The following is a 19,777-nucleotide window of genomic DNA, read 5'->3' as shown; positions in this document are numbered from 1 at the left end:
TGTCCATGATATCATCCATGCCATTGGCCTAGGCCGTGTGTTGTATACGAGGCACGCAGGGAGTAATCAATCGTTCGTCATTCTCTATGCATACATCAACTAACCACATAGCTAGGTAGCTAACCAACAGCCCTTTTAATTTGCAAGTATCTCTTGTTCGGCCGTTGCGTGCCCTGCATGGCTCCTCACTCCTCGCTAAAAGTCAAGAACAAGAATACCCAGCTTGCCAGCTCCCCCTTCAGTCCGACATCCGACATCAATTTCGAATTCAAATGGTTTATCTTTTCCATGGTATATGCTCATAGCCAAATCGTAATCGTGTTGCTTCTCATCCAGGCCTTTGGGAGAATAATGTAGGAACAGCACACGCTTAGTCGCACACAAAGCTCGTGTCATGCCCAAGCTGATGCAGGAAATCTAATTGGAGAGCCGAGAAAAACTTCTTGCAAGGGGCAATCATGCCCCCCCCCCCCAAAATCAGAACAGTGGGATATCGTCCAGTTTCAGGCCCCGCCTGCGAAGCCGAGCATGAAGAACGTCTTCATCAGCATCCAGCCAATTGTCGCCCTCGTAATCGTCCTCAAGTTCCTGTTTGATGCGCGGTGGGCGACCGGGATCGGCTTCCTCTTGTTTGACGCGACGGAAACTGTCATGTTCAATCGACGGTATCGCGACATCTGCAGCGACGAGAGATCGATGATCGTGCTGCTCGGTACGCCTTCCACTAACATACAAAGCAGTGGTAGCCATGCCTGGGTTGTAAGAAGATCCGTAGCCCAGCTGTTGGTATCGACGCTGTCCACTAGCGTCCTAAGCAGTGGCGGCGACGTCGTTGAGCTGCTTGATCCATGAGTCGGGACTCTGTCCCACCCCGTCAAGCTTCATCATCTCCTCCGTAGCGGTCCCCTGGTCTCCGTTGGCCCCGTTCTCTGGTGGCTGTCCCGCGTTGTTTTTGATAGGGGCATGGTTCTCCTTTTCTTGTACGACCTCATGTAAACGATCAGGGTGGGCATTGGGCCCCCAGATCCTCTCATCTGTCCTCCGAATCGAATTCCCACCGCTGAGCTGCGGCTCTTTTCTACGGCGGCTCAATTTTGCCAATCTCTCTTTCTCCCTTGCTTGCGCTAGAGCGATCTTTTCCTTCATCAGCTCGAGCCCACGCTGGCGATCGGCCAATTCCTCTCGCAATCTCTTGCGTTTCTCCTCGCCTGTCCGCCCTAGGCGCCGGTTCATCACGCCGTCATCGATGAATTGTGTCTTCAACACCATAAAACTCACACCGTCATGGGCCGCCTGGTGTTCTGTGGAAGACTCCCCAATAAGCCCAGGCCAACTGCGACTCTTGATCCCAAAGCGAACGCTGTCAGCGTAACTTTCCAATTGAGGAAGTACAACCAGAGTGATGTGCAGATCCTTCCCCTCTGGCACGGCGGCTGGCGTTTCCGGCGCCGATAGACCTTCAATTCTGGGATTTTGCTCGTCAATCAGCCTATTCAGGAGAGTGTCTTCAATGTGGGCAGACTCAATGAATCCAGAATGCATCGCAGCTGCTACAGGATCGGAATCATCCGTGTAGATACCTGATCCCCATAGGTATTGTTCAGCGCCGATGAGATTTCTCTCTTTCCGCTGGAGCCACATACTGGATACCTTGACTGTATAAGTGCAGTTGATCTGATCCGGGTCCTTGAAGGAAGGCAGTAGATTTGGTCGGATGGAGACGTCGAACTTCTGCGGCTGCGGCCGGCTGTAGTCGGGCACACCTACCACAGGTTCGTATTTGAAGAATCCGAGATGACGGCGTGGGTTTCGTCGAGCTTGCGCTACGACCGAAGATATTCTTATAACCTTCTTGGGTTTGAAAGTAGAAGATCGTCCTACTGCCGAAGACGGTCGCTGAGTCTGTGGGTTTTGAGAAAGTTGCACAGGATTGGATGTTGGAGTGGCTGTTCGTCGAATAGGGTTTGATGTGGGAAAGGGCCCGTTCTTCCGCGGTGCCGGAGCGGTAGTGTCTTCAAGCTCCAATTTGTAGGAATGTGAGTACTTGCTTCTTTTGCCTCGCCCTGGACCCGGCTTCTTTACCTCACCCACGTCGCTCTCGGCTCTAACCTCTTCGTCCAGAGCCTTGCGATTGCGTTTGCTAATTCCCGATGTACTTCGGGACATCTTCATCAGATTCTCTTCACTCAGGCGAGCACCACCCTCGTCCCGCTTGAACGGGCTCGCGGGTAAATTCTGGGGTGCGGGAGTTAGTCCAGAAGAAGTAGAACCCAGCCCACTCCCGATACCAGCAAAAACTCGACCGTGCTCACTTTTGATACCAGCATCTGGTACTGGAGTCTGGGCTTGGGCGCCCTGCACTGCTTGAGGTACAGGTGAATATCTTCCGCGTTTTGATTCATTTGCCAAGCCGAGAATAGCTCTGTGTTGCGATAATTCTTCGCTGCCTTTGCGGACTTGTTCATCCAAAGGCCCCGATGCCACCGACCCTGCAAAGGGGGAGTAGGCTCGGTTAGTACGCAAGCGGTCGCCAAGGACCGATCGATCGCTTTGCGACTGAACCGAGTCTTGTCGCATCATGTTTGGCGCACCGTATATTGGCTCCCCTTGTTGATTTAGTATCCCTGCCAGTCGACCCTCGCCGCCGTTCACGTGAGGGCGTCTTATTTCTGGAAAGAGAGATTGGGTGGAAGGCCGTTCGTGCTGAACAGACACTGGTTGCGATGGAGGCCCCGTCGGTGGAAGACGAGATAAAGTTGACAAGCCGGGTGGCCGAGTGTCATAGGGCCCGGTCAGCCCGGTTGAACGTGGAGGATCGTGGCCGCTCATTGGTTGTCCCCCGGGGCGATCGATCGGTGGAAAGGAGGGAGGTATACTCTCTGGTCGAGCTGGTGGATGCGACGTGGGCGGGAATGGCGGCGAGATGTTGGTCGGCGGAGGCTGACTTTCCGGTCGCTGCAGAATGCCACCTAGACTAGTGCGACGGGCGCGATCGTCAAATTCATCCTTGGGCATTACTGCAGGACCAAAAGGGGGAGTATATTTTGGTTCGGGAAAAGGATTCATGTTCGGTTGGCTTGGTCCTGAGCGCGGAGGAGGTTCGTAGAATGGCCCAGGTCGCTGGGTCATGGTTCCCGAACTTGAACGATGGGGTCTTCCCCCCAGTGCTGTTCCGGCCATTCTGTCAGGTGTTTTTGATCTTGGCTTATACGAATAGTCACTCGTGCTCTGTTTAGTCGGGTATTGGGGCGGTGACATGACTGCACCCAGTGACATGGATGGTCCTGGATGTGAGAGCTGCCCCGAAAGCGGTCTGGAGGGCTGGTTATGGTTGTGATACTGATCATGAGCCGGCTTTTCTGGTTCAGAGCCCAACATGGACGAAATTGACATGCTACTTCCTGGTCTCTTGTGCGGAAGTGGCGCTCCGGTATTCGCAGCCATCGCAGCCGAGTTCGCTGGTAAAGGCGGTTGAGAAAATCGGGGAGGAGGGAAATGTTGTGGAGATGGCGGTAACATTGTGCGAGGGAGGCCGTACATTGTCGGAGGCTGCTGAGGTTCAGAGTAGCCTAGACAATCAGATCAGAAAGGGGATGTGGAAAGCAGTGAAGTGTGGTAGTGCGAAAGCATAGCATGGAGGAACAGGTCGTCGCATGATCACTCAGACCTCAGCGCACCCTCATTATTGCAGGAGAGATGGATCCATGAGAAGTGAAGGCATACCGGTGAAAGAACGCGGAGGACTCGACGGTCCGTTAAACGCGGGTGAATGGCCTGGCATTGCCATGGTGGCCGGATGGTGAAGTCGTGGTAGAGGTGAAGGATGGAGGAATGCGAGATGGTGGTGATGATCAGCAGGGAGCAGACGCTGGTGCAGCAAATAATGATGCGGAGGCTGCGCAGAATTCGAAGTGGATACTGGCGCGACTGGAGTTGGAGAGCAAGGAACAAGACGTTTAGCGATGCATGAAGATGACGCCTATTGCGGCTATGGCAAGCCCTAGCATAGCACGATGGTTTGGTTAGATGGCGGATGCGGAAAGGCAACAGTGTGGAGGATGGTGCATCATTTGCCCTGAGGGTGGATATGGAGATGGAGGATGAGAACAAGGACGAGGATGGAAGGATGAAGAGGGAGGGTGATGAGGTGGAAAGAATTGAATCATGCGAAATGTGATGGTGGTGGATGGTGGATGGTGGATGACAGATGATGGATGATGGATGGTGGACGGTGGAGGGTGGATGCGGTGTCGCCAACGAGTTTGGAGTGGATTGGGGGAGGGGGGTGGATCTATCATCTGGCGCAGGGCCTGCGCAGGGTACTCGGTACAACAACGCCTACCAGTAACTAAGAGGCTAGGGGCCAGGGTGGGAGGGGGAGCTGGAGCTGGAGCTGGAGCTGGGAAGCCCAGAACACCGCGCCGACCGCTTTCCGGGGCAAGCTTCAGGCAGGAAAGCAAGCGGCAAGCAAGCAGCAAGCAAGCAGCAAGCAAGCAGCAAGCAAGGGACCCAGCAAGGAACCAGCAGCCCTGGAAGGAGCTTAAGTACTGGGTACTCACCTAATAGGTGCCAGCAGTGGTACCTAGGAGAGCCAAGAGAGCCAACCTGGGGCCTGCTAGGGCCCTACCTACTGTAAGTAAGTACTTAGTACAAGTAGGTACCCATGCTCGACCCGCTTCCCTCCAAACAAAGAGTCGGGCTGCAAGTGCCCAGGAGCCCCTCGGACCACTCACACACAAGCCCTTTCGAGAGGTCGGCTCATGCACCCAAAACAGGGATCCAGATCAAAAAGGGCTCAGCTGCAGGCGGCAGGCGGCCTACCCTGCCTATCCAGCCCAGCCTGCCCTATCCTGGGCCCTGATGACTGCTCGAAGACGGTCATGATCGTTTGGCGTCCAAGGCTCCAAGGGGGCGTGCCGGCGTGTGGATGCGCCTCCTCGTTAGCCAGAGGCCACCTGCCCAACCCATTCAAAGTCTATCTTGCCAATGACGTCGCTTCCTCACCAAGGGTTCTGGGCCCTGGCAAGGTCGTGGCCAGGGTCCCTGTCGTTTGAGAGGAGGCGGTGGGCAATGCGGTATGCGGTTTACGGTTTGATGGCGGTACGCGGTACGCGGCGAAGGCCACATCCTCGTGTCGGAAACACAGTGTTCTGATACTTAATACAGCTGATAGATCGCTTCCTTGGGATCGCAGTCCAGTATTTGATCTTGGACATTTGTCTAAGCTGCTGGTCCTGCTGCCTCCGCCTCCGCCTCTGCTTCTGCTTCCTTCTGCCTCCTGCCTCTCCTGTTTTTGCCTTCGGTCCACCATCCACTGCTCGTGGCTGCTGCTGTGGGTTGCATGACATGTCCAGCGTCTGCACGCTGACAAAACTAGGGGCACCAGGGGGTCTGCGGGAACTTGGGGGAACGTGCACGGGATGGCACGCATTGGGTTGGACCAACCCCCACCCCCCCCCCCCCAGAGTAAATATATCTGCCCTCCTATTGGTACAGGATCGAGGCCTGGGACGCTGACAATCTCACAAAGCACAGCATTTTGCATATTCACTCATACACAACGTACCTGGTCCTGTATCATCGTCATCATTATAATCATGTCGATCACCAAATCAGCTGTTTTCTGTTGCTTGTGCCGCTTCCTCCGAACTCTCGATTGTCCGCGCTGCTGACGATGAGGGTGTGGTTGCAGTAGTCGCGTGTCGTCCAGCCTACTATGTCGTGGTGTCAGGCACGTAATGTCTCCGGTATGGAAGGGAGGTCTGCGTCCATGGTCACAGCTCGTCCGATCATACCGTCCTGTTCTCGGACCTCTGACTCTGTCTCGGTTGTCGCGCCTGAGATCCATCTCGTTGCCTTGCGCCACAAAGGCTGAAGTCTCCGATCCTGGGTCGATGGCGATCCCAGATTTGATTCGTTGCCCAGCACAGATCCCGCGATTGGTGTCTCTGCTCTTCGTCCGTCGCATGCTAAGCTAAGCTGCACTCTCCATGCCACACCGGCGTTATCGATGTTCCTTTCTTCTTGTACTCGTGCTTCTTGGCCAATGCCCTGGTTCAAGGAAAGTTGTTGACAACCGAGTCGGTCATATCCATTGACGGTGAAAGGGAAAATGTCGCGTGATAAGATGCATAGGGCCGTACTCAAATAGAGCGCAATCCTCGAGCCTATCGCTGAGCAGTCTGAGACGAAGAGTGGTGGACAAATGGTGAGAGGTAGTCAATATTAAGCACAAACCCCTTCAGCAACCTGGAGAAGAAGCACTCTATTTTGTACTGCTGCGGCGCGGCATGTGACGAGCCGACAGAGTTAGTTCAGTAATGGGTCCTGTGCTGGATGTCAGTATCAATCGTTGTGATCTTGACGAAATTTTAGTCCTGGTGTGGCGTTGGGATGGATGGACCATGATCATTGCGGTTTGTGGCTAAGATCGCATATAATCGAGTTCATTTACGGGAATGACAGGAATGGTCCTAATCCAGGTCTCTCAAAACAAGTCAAATACGCCTGCCGCCCAATCGGCCACTCACTATACGAAATGGCATATCCAAGACAAGCATCACGGTAGAAGTTCGTTAAGGTAAAACCGACCTGCCCATTCCATACCCTTTCTGACTTGCGTCACAACTTCTTGCAATAGTCTTTCCCATGTTGAACCTGCCAGTTGCATAACCACACTTCAAACGCCATGCCGATGAACCCGGCAATACAAATCCCACCCGAGTCACTCACCGTGGTTGCCGACAAGGAAAATTCACGGTCCTCTTTGGATACCGTTTCGCTGATCTCCGCAAAAGTGTTGACATAGACCAGGCCGCCCAATAAGCCTTCCCAGAAAATAATTGCAAAGATCACATACACGTTTGGGATGAAGTCGAACAGCGCATGTAGCGTCAAGATGACCAAGTTGACCACTTGCAAGAACGACGGCAGATATAAATTGTGAATGCGGAGAAAGGGCGTCGAGGACCGAGATATGAATACCCCTGCTTGGTATATCGCATTATAGGTCGGGTAAAACGCTCGGAAATGTTTGAAAGGGCTCCTCTCGCGGGGAAACAGAAGGGTCGGCGACACTCCCTGGTTGATGGTATACTCGGCCACGTATACCATGAGTAGGGGTAGCATGTATGGGAAGAATAGCCCTTTGGCTCGGGTCAAATTATATTTGAACAATGACCAAGCGGACATCTTGGATTTTATGGAAAAGGGCGGCTTAGCGGCATCTGGCGAGGAAAGAAGCCCCTCTCTTTGCTCTTGGTCGACATTGTCGTCATCCCGGAACAGTAGTGCATTGCCGCCGTGGTGGTGCCTCCTGGATTGTGACCGGAGGGGCTCTAAAGGGAGGATAAGGAAGAAGCTCACCAGCATAACGGCTGGTAGGCAGGCGGAAGCCAATAAGGTTGTGCCGACACTGAGGCCGAGGGTTGTGGTCGCGAGGGCATATGCTCCGGCTCCTATCAATCCAGCACCCCCAGTGCCACTCCCCCACGCTGCGAGCCCGAAAGGACCGTAGTAATGAACGAGACCTAGAAAGCTCAATTCACCTCCGCCACTGCTCAGCGATGCCAGAACCACCCCAGCCAGTTTAGTGGTTATTGTTCCCCCATCTGTGTAACCGGGTGTCAGGGCGATCAACAGCATGCCCACCACTGACAAAGCCACAAAGACCAGGATTCGGATCGAGTAGGGGACGACATGAATGAAGTACGGGGCGCACAGTTTGACCCCGAACGAAGGGATCACGTCGGCAAGAAGGACGACTCCTTTGGGGACATCGGGACCGACGAGGTCAAGGGCTGCGGAGAGGATGATCACGTAGAGGACATTGTTGATCAGTCCTACGCATCTTTAGTCTCTGCATATGAGAAGCTTTTGGCTCTTGTTGACGAAATTGAAGTACATAATGATAGTACTGTTGCCGATTAAGCACGAGAGAACTTACCAAAGAGCCAGAAAGCGACACAGACCCTAGGGTCAGCACCGCTGAAGCTTTGCTTGAGGCGTCCGAGGAACATCGTCCATGAAGACGAAGGAGAGCCCGGGAGAGGCAGTGCCATCTGGTCTGGAGGTCGATACTATTTCGCCATAAATAGATGCTGTCCTGAATATGGACGGGGACGTTGCGAATGCTGTAGTGCGTTACAACACTGCTCGAGATAAGGTGCGTTACGGTGGACTCTGTGGTGGTCTGTGGCATGTCGAGGCTGGTGACATGTAATTGCACCCGACTCATCCTATCTGGGTACCAATGCTCGCCGCCCTATCCCTATACTACTCACGTGACCCAGGATCTCGAGATTGCTGAATGAAACTTAACTGAATGTGATTTCCCTGCATTGGGGTCCACCTTTGGCCGCTTTATTTCCAATCTATGTCAGTTCAATCTCGGCTCAGCCTTGCCTGGGCTCCACAGTGACCAGGGCGACTTCGGTCCGTTGCGAAGATACGGAGTGAAACCTGCGCTCCGCATTCCCATCGCCTCATCAATAGACTCAACATAGAGCGTGAGAAAAGAAATCTGGGTTTGGATCAACAAGAATTCGTGCAACTTTGGCAAAAAGCCTCATAAACGGTATAGAAAATTGTCAGGGATGTGTGTCTAGAAGCCTGCCATGAATCATTGCAATCAACGTCGAGTCTGAAGACCAAATTTGATCAGAGACTGAAAAACCACGGAGTTCCTCATGCGCCAGTTGATTCAACCACCCTGCACTCCCCCAGAGCAGCGGCAGCAGCAGCGGCAGCAGCGGCCTCACGACCGGCGATACGGCCAAAGACGGCGCCCTTGGTCAATCCGGATCCCCCTGGGTAATTGTGATAGAAGAGACCGCCAACAATCTCACCCGTGGCCCAGAGCCCTGGCATCGGCCGTCCTTCGTTGTTGAGTACGCGGGCCTCGACGTCAGTGGCGATACCCCCATATGTGAAGGTGATACCACAAGCCACCGCGTAAGCGACAAAGGGTGCCTTCTCGATCCTGGTGGCCCAATTCGTCTTGGGAAATGGCAACTTCGCCACGAGAGACGTGCTCAGTCCATCCAACTTGGTGGGGTTGAATTTGCCGACATCTACAGAGCAGGCAGCGTTGAAGGTCTCGACTGTCTTCAGTAGGCTGGTGGCATTGTTGACGCCCGCCTTCTGAGCGAGTTCTTGGATCGTATCGGCGTAGATGGGCGTCGCGGTCTGGTATCGCTTTGGCAGTAGGTAGGTGGTTTGCTGGTCGAAGATCTGGAAGGCCCGGGCTTCGGGCTGATCGGCAATCTTCTTGCCGGTCTTTGCGTACGTCTTGCCAAAGTCGTCTTCCCCTTCATCAAAGAATCTCTCCCCGTTGATGTTGACAGTGATGGCGTACGGGTACGCGTATCGCGGCATATGCACGGAGACGTTGATCTCACCCGTCAGAGGGCCATTAGCGTCCTGGGGAGAGGCATGGGCAGCGCCCCAGTGTCCGACAGGACGAGCACCTGCGGCAATGGCGCGGTTGAGCATCGTGCCCATGTTAAATTTGGTTCCACGCACAAGAACCAGGTCCCAGCCTTCTCCGAGGTATTGGCGGCGCATGGCCGGGTTGGATGAAAAGCCACCGCTGGCGAGAACCACCTTGCCATAGACGTCGGTGAAGCCCTCGCGGTGCCGGACTTTGACCCCGTGCACTGTATCCCCAGTGGCGATGAGGTCGTGTGCCGGGCTCTCATACCAGAGGGTCATTCTCCCTCCAGGCACAAGGCTTTCAGCTGCGGTCCACCATGCATCGGTGAGACCTACACCACCACCGACGGCCATGATGGCGGCGCCGGCGTTCACGTTGATAATCTCTCCTCTGGCCGCCAGATTGTCCACATTGAGGTACTTCCTTATCATCAACTCCCACTTGTGACCCTTGGACTTCATCCATTCCAGAGTTTCCCAGCCCTGCTTGACCATGACCTCAGCGATATCCTTGTCCAGACGGCCGTGGGAGGTCTTGGAAAGATCTTCCAAGTACATTTCTTCTGTGTAGGGACCAATGGTACAGAGCTTCGTGTCGTCCATGGCCTCTTCACAAAGTAGGGTCTTGACATGTTCCAACCCCTTGTGCGGTGCCCGGAAGACTGTGCCTGCGAAGCGACTGTTGCCGCCACGTTCTTCCTTGGGCGCAGCTTCTAGGACAAGCACGCGGGCGCCACTGTCATGTGCTGAGATGGCCGCGGCGAGAGCCGCATTACCGCCGCCCACGACAATGACATCGAAGGTCTGGACGGAAGCTGGAATGTTTGCAGGCGTCGCGCTTCCCATGACGGATCAATTGTAGTACTCCCCAGCAGTCCGTGTACACTGTTCGACTTCTGTATGATTTTGAAATCGGCTTGGAACCGGATGGCCACACTGCTTGCGTCTGTAGAACTTGAGCTTTTCAATGGAAATTCGGCGTCTCACCTAGTTTTCTTCGTATATAGCTCATTCAATCAATCAATCCGCTTCGCATTGGCTTTGCGGAATGCTAAGGAGAACATGGCGCCTCAGAGTGGAACCGACAGTGGATTGATCCACATCAGTAGAAAAAGAATAGTCATTAGCCCCTTGCTTCTAGGCCTAAATCGACTGGCTCTGGACCTCGACTCTTGGATTGTTCCCAATCCCCTAAAAATCCCCATTCGTTCAGAGCCGTGCGAGTCAGTGAGCGGGGTATCAATCAAGTGGAGAATATTTACATAGTTGTGTGAGTATCCGGAGCTCCTAGCCGCGGTGCGGCCTATATTCGAGCGCTGCACGGACAGCGTCCGCACCCGTGATGCGGACCGTTACCGGAATGTATAGGGCGGTAAAGCTTGACTATCCGTTGCATACCACCTCGAAGATGTATTTATCGGCGGTGGCGAACAAGCGCGTGCGCAGCAGGCAGGCGGGACTAAGAGGGTCAAGAGGGTCTGGGCTTCCCTGATATCAAATTCAGACTGCCGCATTGGACTTCTTTTAGCCGGGAGTAAACGTGAATCAACGTCTATATCATGAGACCACAGCAGCAATGTTCAGGCCACTGTCTTCTCTACACCTAGACACTAAAATTGCAATGACTACAAAGATATCCTACTCCCATCAAAGAAGACACATTCTGTTCATATCTTTGCACAGAACAAGGGGCTGTGGTTGGTCGGAAGGCCATTGTTCTCATTGTTGTGATTCCATACGCCTGCGCTGCAGTCTTCCTGATTGCAATTTGCTTCCTGTCCGACAGATACAACACCAAAGGCCCGTTTCTCATCGGCACCCTCTCAGTCTCTTGCATAGGCTACATAATACTCCTTTCCGTGCGCTCCATCCCGGTCTTGATCTTCGCCACCTGCCTGATCACAGCCGGTCTGTACCCGAGCGTGATCCTGCTGACTTCGTGGCTCGGCATCAACACCTGCGGCTTCACCAAGCGCGGCACTACCTGGGCCATGGCTGAGGTCTTCGGACAATGTTTCTCCATCATGGGAACGCACGTTTACGACCACCCACCACGCTTCGCCAAGGGACATTCCATCGTCCTGGGTATGCTACTTGTTGCCATCATCATGGCCACGTCGAATATCTTCTGGATGAGATATCAGAACAAGCGCAAGGAAGCGGAGGTGGAGCGTTACCGTTCCTCTGGCGAGCTTCATCCACACTTTGAACGGAGCTTGGAGGACGAGGGCGACCAGCATCTGGCATTCAGGTATATTCTGTAATGGGATTTGACTGAACGAGCAGCGAACCACAGGTGCAGCCATTCAAAGGTTTGATGCATTCAATTGGCCCTGAAACGGTAGTATGTCGCCGCTGGAGGCACTAAAAGGAAATATAGTCGATATCTGTGTTGTTGGCTGACGAGATCTGGAGAAAAGTGGAAGAAAAACCAGCTATTTGTCTACACAGAGAAACGCAATCAATACCGATCACCTTTCTTACTGCTCTCTAGCGAACTTGCAGAGTCCATGAAACTTCCCCTAGTGACCTTGAGTGAGCCCTGTCAAACGATCGCGAGAGGAGATCAGCTCGGATCGCTATGTTCAACGAGACATTACCAGAATGATAACAAAGCTAGGGTAGGATGAGTCTGTGACAAAGCAGGGATGTGAAGGTTCTGAACAGGAACGCAAGAGGGCCTGTTCTGCTCCAAAATGAGTTCAAAACACCAAATCGGACTCGCTTACATAGAATTTATTTATCCACGCAAGATACCACGGCGGGTTCTCTTCTTTCTTTTCAGCGCAGAGATAGTGCAATAGGAACAGCCCGACATTTCAAACATCAATGGGGCATTTGACCGGCTGTTCGAGCAAGGCGGCCAGTTCTCTTACATCAGGGACTTGTTCCAGAGACAGGACGCACCGCTCGATCGCATCGCGTCTCTCCGAGTCCAGAATTTCCGCTGTTAGCTCTCGCCACTTGGTGATGATGTCCTCATTGCTGACCGGTGGCACGATACCCCGAGGCGCCTCGACGCGACCCTGCACCTCGGTACCGTCCGCAAACCGGACCGTCACGACCGTCTGCCACCTAGCCGCCTTGGTCGCGTCGAACGCCTTGTTGTGCGTCGGCGTGGTCTTGCCCATCAGCTCGCGCAGCAGAGGCCGATTGAGGCGCAACATGCCAAACTGCGCCATCGATACCTGGCGATCGACGAGCTGTGCGGCGGTGGCGTACTGGATCGACATCTGCGCCGCGACGCTCGACAGCGGCTGCGTCGGGTCCGCGATCCAACCGCCGTGCTCGAATGTGGGCCGTGCGTGCTCCGTCACGATGCTCACGATATTGGTCAGGTTGTGCGGGGCAAAAAGGTCCGGATGCGAGCGCTGTAAGCCCGCGACCGTATCTATTGTTCCATGTAAGCCGGCCATGGCCGCGTGGAGTTTGACGCGGATGCCTTCGAGTTCCCAGCGCGAGCCGAGGCTGTTGACCAGCTCCTTGGGAAAAGCCTTGGGCTCAAAATTCGCGCCCTGACTGAAGCAGCTTAGGAAGCCGCCGTAGGGCACCTCGTAGACCTCTTGGATTCCTGTGTAGTTTTCCTTGGCCATGAGCGCGGCGAACAAGCCGTTGCGCGCCGCGAAGCCGTGTTGCATTCGTTTCGCCATGGAGCCAAACTGCGCTGACATGAGGCCACCTGTTTGTGTACATGCCATACCCAGCGCCCACTCGGTCTGTGCGCCTGACAGTCGAAGCAACGAGGCAACGGCGGCCGCCGTTGCTGAAGGTCCTTGGATGGCGCCGCTGTGCCAGCCTCGGCTGAGCAAGTCGGCACCATGTAGTGCCAACCCAACCCGGGGTCCAACTTCGCACCCGACGATGTACGCCAGCAAGAAATTCGCACCTGACGAGATGGATGGATCGTGACCGTTGCTGGCAGCGGAGCTTGAGGGCACGGCCTCCACTGAAGCCAGCAATGCCGGGATCAGCAATGCATTCGAGTGTAAAGGCGCTGCGGAATGATAGTCGTCCAGCTCAAAGCCCTGGATAAAGGTGCTGTTCAAGATGGTCGCCGCCACAGGGGGCAACTTCTTCTCCCTGCCCCAGCCGATGAGCGTGCACTGGCCGACTCCCGAGGGTTCCATGGTACACACGCCCTTGACTGCGGTCTCGGACCACGGAAGATGTGCTGCGATCAGGGCACAGGCAACACCGTCGAGGATCAGGTATTTGGCGCGCTCAATGACATGGTCGGGAATATCAGACAATTCGGTGCGCGTGATCCAGTTGCATAGTTGGCCCGTGATGCCGTCGGGCCTACTGGGTTCAGTGGCATTGGCGGGTGACGATATCTTAGCGTTCAGAGCCATGAGTTCCTCTTCGATGATGTTGACCTCTTTACCGATCTCGCTCATGAAATAGGAAGCCCTTTTCAACGCGAAAGCCTTATGCGAACTTCTCCGATAGGTCTCAGTTTGCTCAGAACCAGACGCTTTCTCGTATTCTTTTTTGGCCACAAGAAACAGTCTCGAAAGAGCTGCTTCCTTATTGAAAGAGGTCGATGGCGTGTTGAACCATTTTGAGTTGGTTTGCCTCCAGCAGAACAGTGCCCACGAGGCCGCAAGCAGCATGCACTTCGGACCGTCCTGTAGCTAAACTCCTGTTAGACTTATCCTTACTCTAGAACTGTCAAATGCCTCAATCATAACAACTCCGTCCTTGCGGGGAGTGGCGTCAGCAAGTTTGGGCGAAGGAGGGAGATTCTCCGCATATCCCAAGGTGAAAAGGCAAGAGGTCGGTAGCTCGGGAGTGAAAAGGGCGCAAGGCTCGGAGGTAGGGGGTAAGTGGGTCTGATCTAACGGCAGAGCAATAATTGGTTGAACTGATATCGGCGCCGATTGCGGCCCGGACAAAGGCTGTTGGTTGATTGGTCTCCAACGCCGAGCATCGGCCTTGCTTCTCCGACTGCAGCTTCAGTGATCAAAGAGACATCCGCCTGATGGCGTACGAGGTACTAACATTGAGGTGGGTAGAAAGGGTGATTGAGTCTTGAGGCGTCACATGTCGGAGGCTGAAGAGCGCATAGTAGTTATATAAATGAAACCCCTGTTTGCCACCTGTTCTACAAGCGATGGAACCACCACAGCACTAATATGCCCGCTAAGATCGCGTATGCTTCCTCATTGCCGGCCACATTGAGATCGCGCGTAAACAGGTTATCTGCATGACGAATATTTGCTCGCACGCCACTGTCCTTCAGAAAAGACTTTATCAATTACGAGCACATTAGATCTTTGAGAAGCGTAGTGGAGGACAGTTGTTGAACACAGAATGAGAGTGGATTCATCTGATTGATTGTGTTCTGTCCTCTGGCTTTTCAGAGAGACTCTGCCTGTCTATATACTATTTGCCCTGTGGCAAGAAGCGATCCACTGAATAGATCTGGACCTGGCCAGATCTGTCCAGACCTCGTTGTCGATCAACGGTGGCACCGAGGCTATTATAGAGAGGCCTCGTTGAAGCATTGGTGGATGGTTTGCCACAGTGGCGCTCTCTGTCAACAACAGTCATTCCGTCACAGTCGGCCAGGCTGGCGTCGGCATCATACTTGAACGGAAGGGCGTGGGATCATAACGACGTGGTGTAACCGTGTTCTTCTTTTTTGGTCGTGAATGTTGATATTCGGATTGTTGCGCTGGAGTTCGGTGATGATGTTCTAGGCAGCCTTCTCCGCGGCAACATGGAGTGGTGTGAGTCCAGACATGTCCAGAAGGTCGATGTAAGCTCCAGAAAGGAGCAACCTGGAGAGTAAATTTCTGTTTTGCGACCACACGGCGTAGTGGAGTGCCGTCCGCTCTGATGAATTGGCTGCATTCACGTCAATATCGACATCTGGACTGGGGAGTTGCGCCCCAGCTATTTGCAGATCGAAGGTGCACTCAGACACACTCTTTTGTGGCTCTCCCAAGAGCCTGGACCTGGCCTACGCCGCTAGCTTACTTCAGGGAGCGGCATCCTTTTGCAGCAATGGACCAAGACTGAGATAAAGATATACATTGCTGGACGACTATCACGACAGCCGAAGAAGAGTGGTGCGCCCCCAACCGTGCGTGAGATTGAGCGTGACATTGCAGAGCACGCTCAAGGGGTCTTTTTCTAGCTAAGACTTGTCGTCGATGAGCTCGTAGAAGGAGCTCTGAGATGGAATATCACTTCCAAATTTTCAGGGAGGTTGTGAGGAGGTTCCCTGACACACTGGCAACACTTCCGACTTTTATTGCCTCTTCGTGGTTCCAGGCGCCCACCACTGTGACGCTTCTACTTCTTACCCGAACGTTCCAGTGACCGACCACATTTTGGACCTGTTGAAGCCCTAGGTTGAGAAAGACGTCGCCATGCAGAACCCGAATCCTAGTGGCATTGGACAAAGCCTAACCCTGGAGGGTAGGTTACCGATTATGTGTGCTGTTTGCGGGCATGTCTTGGGCACTGCAGAATCGCTCCATGAAATGGCTTTCTGCCACTATCCAGATTTCTCTTCTGTATTCAATCAATCATGTTATCGGACCTTTCTCAGTCCATCAAGTGGAGCCAAAATCATGAGAAAGCTGTGTCCATGGGCACGAAGCGCGAAGCTGGTGGGTTCGAACCAGGACCGCTGGCCGCCGTACGAGTATGAATAAGGGACAGAACGGGCACGGTGCTCTGGAGCTGGGTGATGAACATTGTAACGTCAGGGAGGAGGAAGAAGAATTGTGTGGCACAGATGGCTATGGTAACGTGGGGCAATGGTAGTGAGTAACTGACAGTGATGACAGCCAAGTAGTGAACTCAAGTGCCAAGGCGCTAAATATACCTCACGGTTTGCCGCATCCGCAAGTTGTTGGGATATGAAAACCGCAGGGCCTAAACCAGATACGGCCATTAGGGGGGATCAAAGATTTTCCGAGGGTACTATATTACTAATTCAACTTTCACTTTTCTTCCATCACAACGGCAAGCCTTTCATAACCCGCGGTCCGGCAACGCAATGCAGACAATTCCGATGCTGATGCTTGCAAACCCATCCAGAGATAGGTGTATCCCTTGACAAACCTGCCGAAGATCTCGTGCTAGGATCATTCCTACAACCCCTCAGCGGGGCTGTAATGGGTAAATGGCGACTCGGTATATCGCCTCAGGGGGTGGATGACGAAAGAAAAGAGACCTAGGTATAAAAGCCTTGTGCTCTGGAGTCTAACCTCTCTCCTTTCGATATGTGAATTCAAGCTTGCCGCACTACCCTTACTTCTCTACACGTTAGCCTTGTTCCAAATTGTCAAAAATCTATCCGGTACGATCAATGGCGACCTCTGGCAAATCCGTCTTCCTCATTGGCCCCGGGTTCATTGGCCGGGAAGTCCTCGATCTCCTCCTCCAAGAGAACTATGCGGTGACGACGCTGACCCGTCGCGAAGCCTATGCGACTGAGCTCCAACAAAGCGGCGCGAAGACCGTGCTTGGTAGCCTGGACGACCAAGACATCATCGTCAACCAGACCCTCATCAGTGACATTGTCATCCACACCGCCACGGCAGACCATCTGCCCTCGGTTGAAGGCGTGATCGCAGGCATCGATCAACGTGCAAGTCAAGGAAAGCAGACCATTTTCATCCACACGAGCGGCACCTCGCTGCTGAGCGACGACGCGAAGGGCGAATACAAATCCGACAAGATCTTCTACGATGACAAGCCTCAAGACATCGATGCTCTCCCCGACAGCGCCTCGCATCGCTTGATCGATCTCGCAATCATCCGCGCACGCAAGAGACTCGGCAATAGTGCCAAAATGGTCATCATGATTCCGCCGTTGATCTACGGCGCCAACCCCAAATATAAGCGTCTATCGATTCAGTTGCCGACTTTGAGTCGGTTCGCGATGAAACACGGCTACGCAGGCTATGTCGGTAAGGGTGAATCTGTGTGGTCCGAAATCCACGTCGTGGACCTCGCTCGGGGGTATCTCACACTTTTACATTGGCTCGAACAAACGGATGCCTCCAAAATCCTTGAAAACCCTTACTTCTTCTGCGAGAACGGGCAAGAATTCGCATGGAGAGATGCAGTGGCACAGGTTGCCAAGGCGTTGCATGCTGCTGGGCGGATCGCATCACCGGAGCCTAAACCAATCCCTGAGAGTGATTTTGATGATCTCTTTGGGAAGTACACGGCATGGGTGGTTGGGTCGAACTCGAGAAGTCGAGCGAACCGGCTGAGAGCGCTGGGATGGGAGCCGAAGGAGAAGGGCCTGATGGCCTCCTTGGTGGAGGATGAGGTTCCGATTTTGTTGGAGGAGACGGGCGAGTTTAATGGATATGCCAGTGTTGCTGCTTCTGGCGGATCGTAGACGGACACGATGGGCACGATGGAGGCATTGTTGTTTGGCTCGAGAAGACAAAATGCCACATTATCACTTGCATGTAATATATGAGAACGCAGCTCGCCTTGACGGGCGAGGAGTATGGAGTCCTAATAATACTCCAAACTCTCCTCGCTCCCGTATATATCTACCAAAGTGGAAATGATCGACTGTGCTCGGCTATGTTTCTCTTTTTGCAAATGCGGAGAGAGTTGCTCGATGCGTCATTCTCAATGCTACTGTCACGTGCCTTTATATCGAGGTAGAGAGCGTTGACATTTCTGATCTTCTCTGCAACACGTCAATAGAGCTCTCTTAAATCCTCTCCCCGCCCCAGACGATGACTGTACCTAGTCTGACACAATGCTGAAAACTGCTCTGCGTCGGCGGGCTCTTCCCCCATCATTCCTCCAGCGACGATGGGCAACACAGGGTACAGAAGAACCATTTCCTCCCGATATCAATGAGTGGTCTCATCCCCCTTCGAATGCCACCATCTCAGACGAAGAAATACAGAGACTAGCGGCACAGCCTCGCCGGCCTCTAACTCTAGCAGATCTAGTCAGGTATATCACATATGCTCAATCGGCTCACCTCCTGTAACAGATGGCTTCTGACTACGACGACACACAGACATGGCAAACCTCCCTTACGAGATTCTGCTCTCCTCTCCTCCGCAAACTTCACCTTATCCCTTCTTCCGGCGCGCCTCGCTCATCGCATTCAAGCTCTTCGAAACCTCCCCTTCATCGTGGTGTCCAACCCAAATGTCTCCAAGATATACAACAATTACCTCCATTCTCTCTCCACCCTAGAACCTTTCTACAAGAAACCTATTGAGACCATTGAGGAAGAGATGAAGTTCACAGAAGCCATGGCCGATCTTGTCCGGACCCATTCAAACACCATCCCGGTCCTTGCACAGGGGTTTCTTCAATGTAGGAAATACGTGGATGCTGCCGAAGTCACTCGGTTTCTCGACCAACATCTTCGCGCAAGGATAGGTACCAGACTCGTTGCAGAACAACATCTGGCCCTGCACATGGCTTCGACGGGAGACGCGGCCAAGCAGAAACCCGACCCAACTCACGTCGGCGTAATCGACCTCGCGCTCCGCCCCGCAGACATCGTCCGCCGATGCGAAGGGTTCGTCAACGAGGTCTGTGAGTACAAATACGGCGTTCGCCCCTCATTGATCATCAACGGAGACCGAGATGCAGAATTTGCACACATCCCCATGCACCTGGAATACATCATTACGGAACTCTTGAAAAATGCATTCCGTGCCACGATTGAGAGCGGCAACGAGAAGGAACCCATCGAAGTCACAATTGCATCCGCTCCCGACGTGCAGACCACGAAGCTCGAGTCCCTCAAGAAGCTGTCTGTAAGCAAAGACAATGCGTATGATTTTTCCCAGGAGGGGCTCGACGAGTACTGCTCTGCATCTGATGAAGATGTTCTTGGTCCCCTCAACTCGGTCGCCCCCTGCATTACCTTGCGCATTCGTGATCGAGGAGGCGGCATCCCACCCGAAGCCTTGCCCAACATCTGGTCATACAGCTTTACCACTTTCAACAACGAGGAAGCCGCCGCAGCGGCCAATGTCGGCAGCGACGGCTCCGAGGGCTTAAGTGTCATCTCAAACAGTGGAACGAATCAGTCTTCCATTGCCGGGTTAGGATATGGACTACCCTTGGGACGTGCTTACGCCGAGTACTTTGGCGGTGGAATCGCCGTGCAGAGCATGTATGGTTGGGGCACGGATGTCTACTTGACGTTGCAGGGGATTGGGAATACAAAGGATTTGAAAGACGCACCCAACGGGTTGGAAGAGTTGGAGAGGAAGAAAAGCGATTAGGGTCCGAATTATCTATCGTCTTTGGCCCCTTTCCGGTATCATTTCTTCCTGGGCAACGTCTACCACTCAAGAACTCGGCGGCCTGGCCGCGCTTCTGATGCTGG

The 19,777-nt window shown here is 53.6% G+C and overlaps 7 protein-coding genes across 7 annotated transcripts; 3 read left to right on the top strand and 4 right to left on the bottom strand.

Moving 5' to 3' along the window:
• Nucleotides 1–810: 810 nt before the first annotated feature.
• A1O5_04117 (uncharacterized protein) lies at nt 811–3,129 on the bottom strand (the record flags this gene model as incomplete). Its single annotated transcript, XM_007744725.1, has 1 exon — nt 811–3,129. The coding sequence occupies one exon, from the start codon at nt 3,127–3,129 to the stop codon at nt 811–813; it is 2,319 nt and encodes a 772-aa protein (XP_007742915.1).
• A 3,492-nt stretch (nt 3,130–6,621) lies between these two features.
• A1O5_04116 (protein btn1) lies at nt 6,622–8,060 on the bottom strand (the record flags this gene model as incomplete). The annotated part of the gene is made up of 2 exons (XM_007744724.1): nt 6,622–7,841; nt 7,946–8,060. The coding sequence occupies 2 exons, from the start codon at nt 8,058–8,060 to the stop codon at nt 6,622–6,624; spliced, it is 1,335 nt and encodes a 444-aa protein (XP_007742914.1).
• A 625-nt stretch (nt 8,061–8,685) lies between these two features.
• Nucleotides 8,686–10,278, bottom strand: A1O5_04115 (uncharacterized protein; the record flags this gene model as incomplete). Its single annotated transcript, XM_007744723.1, has 1 exon — nt 8,686–10,278. One exon carries the CDS (start codon nt 10,276–10,278, stop codon nt 8,686–8,688), a length of 1,593 nt encoding a protein of 530 aa, XP_007742913.1.
• Nucleotides 10,279–10,774: 496 nt separating this feature from the next.
• Nucleotides 10,775–11,696, top strand: A1O5_04114 (uncharacterized protein; the record flags this gene model as incomplete). The annotated part of the gene is made up of 2 exons (XM_007744722.1): nt 10,775–10,908; nt 11,066–11,696. 2 exons carry the CDS (start codon nt 10,775–10,777, stop codon nt 11,694–11,696), a joined length of 765 nt encoding a protein of 254 aa, XP_007742912.1.
• A 555-nt stretch (nt 11,697–12,251) lies between these two features.
• On the bottom strand, nt 12,252–13,829 carry A1O5_04113 (uncharacterized protein; the record flags this gene model as incomplete). The annotated part of the gene is made up of 1 exon (XM_007744721.1): nt 12,252–13,829. One exon carries the CDS (start codon nt 13,827–13,829, stop codon nt 12,252–12,254), a length of 1,578 nt encoding a protein of 525 aa, XP_007742911.1.
• Nucleotides 13,830–16,756: 2,927 nt separating this feature from the next.
• A1O5_04112 (uncharacterized protein) lies at nt 16,757–17,800 on the top strand (the record flags this gene model as incomplete). Its single annotated transcript, XM_007744720.1, has 1 exon — nt 16,757–17,800. One exon carries the CDS (start codon nt 16,757–16,759, stop codon nt 17,798–17,800), a length of 1,044 nt encoding a protein of 347 aa, XP_007742910.1.
• Nucleotides 17,801–18,175: 375 nt separating this feature from the next.
• Nucleotides 18,176–19,673, top strand: A1O5_04111 (uncharacterized protein; the record flags this gene model as incomplete). The annotated part of the gene is made up of 2 exons (XM_007744719.1): nt 18,176–18,378; nt 18,446–19,673. 2 exons carry the CDS (start codon nt 18,176–18,178, stop codon nt 19,671–19,673), a joined length of 1,431 nt encoding a protein of 476 aa, XP_007742909.1.
• Between the last annotated feature and the right edge of the window lie 104 nt (nt 19,674–19,777).

The sequence above is a fragment of the Cladophialophora psammophila genome (genome assembly GCF_000585535.1).
Source record: "Cladophialophora psammophila CBS 110553 chromosome Unknown aczJe-supercont1.5, whole genome shotgun sequence".
Classification (NCBI taxonomy): Eukaryota; Fungi; Ascomycota; class Eurotiomycetes; order Chaetothyriales; family Herpotrichiellaceae; genus Cladophialophora; species Cladophialophora psammophila.
The sequence above is the reverse complement of the archived record's forward strand: the minus strand, read 5'-3'. Positions and strand labels throughout refer to the sequence as shown.